At 46.2% G+C, this 2,809-nt stretch overlaps 1 protein-coding gene across 1 annotated transcript; it reads right to left on the reverse strand.

Annotated features, from left to right (window-relative positions):
- Positions 1 to 1,148: 1,148 nt before the first annotated feature.
- GP1BB (glycoprotein Ib (platelet), beta polypeptide) lies at positions 1,149 to 1,763 on the reverse strand. Its single transcript, XM_010021942.1, has one exon. The coding sequence runs from the start codon at positions 1,761 to 1,763 to the stop codon at positions 1,149 to 1,151; it is 615 nt and encodes a 204-aa protein (XP_010020244.1).
- Positions 1,764 to 2,809: the final 1,046 nt, after the last annotated feature.

Genomic DNA, 2,809 nt, shown 5'->3' on the forward strand with positions numbered 1-2,809 from the left:
GGTTTGCAGCAGGCATCACCCCTGCCTTCACAGACAGTCACATACAATAAGCAGCAGCTTCGGAACTAGAAGAAACTCCACATTCGGACCTGCCCGTGGCGAAAGCCAGAAGCTGTCACAGTTTAACCCTGTGGTGCACTTCCAGTAACACCTCCGCCTGCCTTCGGTATGTGCTCTGCTTGGCACAGATCAGTGTAAGGGAGTGTAAGAAACTGCCAGGTGTGCAACGGAGGGTGAGGTTCCCAGTGTAGAATGCAAAAAATAAGCCATTTACATCATCATGCGTCATTATTTTATTTCAATTTTGCTTCATTCCAGAAATAGAGGGACAACGTAACCAGCAGTAGGCGGGTTGTGCAGTTTGAGTCTCTGACAGAGACCACATCTCCTGCGGCAGGAGCCATATAAACACAACCAGAAAGAGCCTCCAGGTTCAACAACGCTTGGCTCCAGGGTGAATGTCTCACAAACATTCAGGGCCCCAGTCTGACACAGTGTATGTTGAAATCAGTATAGAAACTGTACGTAGATTAAAAGGAATGAAGATAGGGGAAAACAGCTTCTAAACAATCCCTCCGTCCCCTAGAAGAGCATTGGGAAAGATGCATCAAGCAAGAAGAAATGTATTTTCCCTTTTGCTGATGGGAAACTGAGGCAGGAGAGGACTCGGTCGGTTCCCCAAAGTTTACTAAGGCAATCTGTGGTAGCACCAAGGAAACTGTATTTCTCCATTGTCCTAGTCCTTAACTGTACACTGTCCACCTCTGTCCTCACATGACCAAATGCAACCAGAAGCATTGTGAAAATAAGGCTGAAATACTCAAGCACAGGAGGGATCCAACACCATAGGCCCTACAAGCTTATGAGCAATTTGAGTCAGTTCTGGTTGCTGCAGTTGATTTCCTTAGTCTATCAAACCAGAACCACCCCCAGATCATCAAAGCAATAAAGATCATGCTAAAGAATTTAAAGCAGTAAAAAACACGAGATCATGTCATTGAAAATACAGCGTCTGTTCAGTTCAAGTTCTGTTTTGGACGGCAGTCAGGATCAGATGCTGCACCAAATCACCCCCTCTGGATATCACAAACCATATGACCTTGGCACAGCATCACCAGAAGGGGAGGAGGGTCTTCAGTCTTGTGATGTTAATCACTATTGTAAGGGCTTCTCGAAGAAGATGCCCATGTGTCTACATGCTGGTGTAGATCTTGGGTGGTGCTCTGGGCTTCAGCAGTCATTCTCCGAAATTTCTGAAGGTAGACAATGATGAAGATAATCAAGATACCCTGGAGGAAAAGGAGGATGAAAAGACAGAGCTGAGAGAGGAGAGCCAGGATGCAGTACCAGTACTGACATGTGGAGATGATCTCGTCTTCTGTCAGATAGGCAATGATCCGGTCCTGCAGGTGAGCTGGGGAGCTGCATCTCACATCCCTGTATAAGGTCCGGTTCTGCTGCCACTGGAGCCAGGAGCGCAAGTAGAGGATGTCACAGTTGCACTCCCAAGGGTTGCCCTGCAGGTAGACGACCTGAAGGCTCTTTAGGTTGTCAAAGAGCCCATTGGGAATAGAGGTGAGCTTGTTGTAACCAAGGTGGATAATTTCAGCTGAAGGGCGGAAGTCAACCGGTAGTTTTGCTACAGTTAGGCCTTTTGATGTGCAGTCGATAATGTTTGTGGTACACTTGCATGGCTCAGGGCATGTAGGTATCACAAGTGGGAGGAAGCCGAGAAGGGGCAACAAGAGAATTCCACTGTTCATCTTCACCTGCAAACACTCCCCTGGTGAGACTGGATGAGGTGGAGACCAGGCAAGTAGACACCACACACTCTGGGACTGACACCACAGCCCAGCTCTTTTGTTGGCTTGTTCTGAGAATGAGTTTCTAAAGTTGGATGGATTTACTGTCCTTCACAGGAGATGCGAGAGCTCTGAAAAGAACAGAGTTAAAAGAGGCATGCAAATTCTTGGTCTCTTATTACAGGAGAAGGAATGTTCCGGGTCTTCCAACCCTGGATTTGAGGAGGGATATGAACAGATGGCTACTGGGAGGCTTAGCTGCAGCCATCAAATTTATTTTCACTAGTCCTCATAAGTGTACAAGAGCTGCTTGTATTTTCAGCATTACTGGAGGCGCATTACCAGGGTAGTGAAGAAAATTTATGTGAAGGAATCAAAAATTAGAATATGAAACTGCTCCTGCCTTATCACAGCTCTGAATCACAACCATAAGCAAAGCTTTGTTCATGTAAGCTGCAAAAGAAGATTCAGAAATAAATTTGCTGTTACCACAAGTAAAGAATAGTTTTTCCAGTTTTGAAAAGAAGTGATAAACAGTCCTTGGCCAGCAGAGTCTGCTGACCATCAAGGGTGGAGGTCAGTGGAGTTTTCCATGCTAGACATTGCTCCAGCAGGTGTATAATCTCCTTCTGGAACTGTGACCATACTGGGAGACACGGGTCTTTGTATTGCAGTTGTTACACCACTAAACACATGAGGTGCTCTAACTTCTGTAGGAGAAGAACTACACATACCTACAAGGCAGTGCTTTTCTGTGCAAATAAAAATAAACATAAAATAAACAATTAAAGTTACCAGAAGGTAACTTTGTTGACTTACCAGCGTAGTTCGATCCTTGCTTTCTTGCTGGCTTTACAACACAGGAGCAAGGTCTTAAGGCAGTCCAGCCAGCGCAAGAGTGTTTGCAGCTGCATAGCTGAGCCCCCGGATAATCCCCTTGCAGCTGGCTGGCAAGATAAGGGTCAGGCTCATCCCAGGGACACCTCCCACATGAAGCCTTCCTGCAA

This window comes from Nestor notabilis, unplaced genomic scaffold (genome assembly GCF_000696875.1).
Source record: "Nestor notabilis isolate BGI_N333 unplaced genomic scaffold, ASM69687v1 scaffold17279, whole genome shotgun sequence".
Classification (NCBI taxonomy): domain Eukaryota; kingdom Metazoa; phylum Chordata; class Aves; order Psittaciformes; family Psittacidae; genus Nestor; species Nestor notabilis.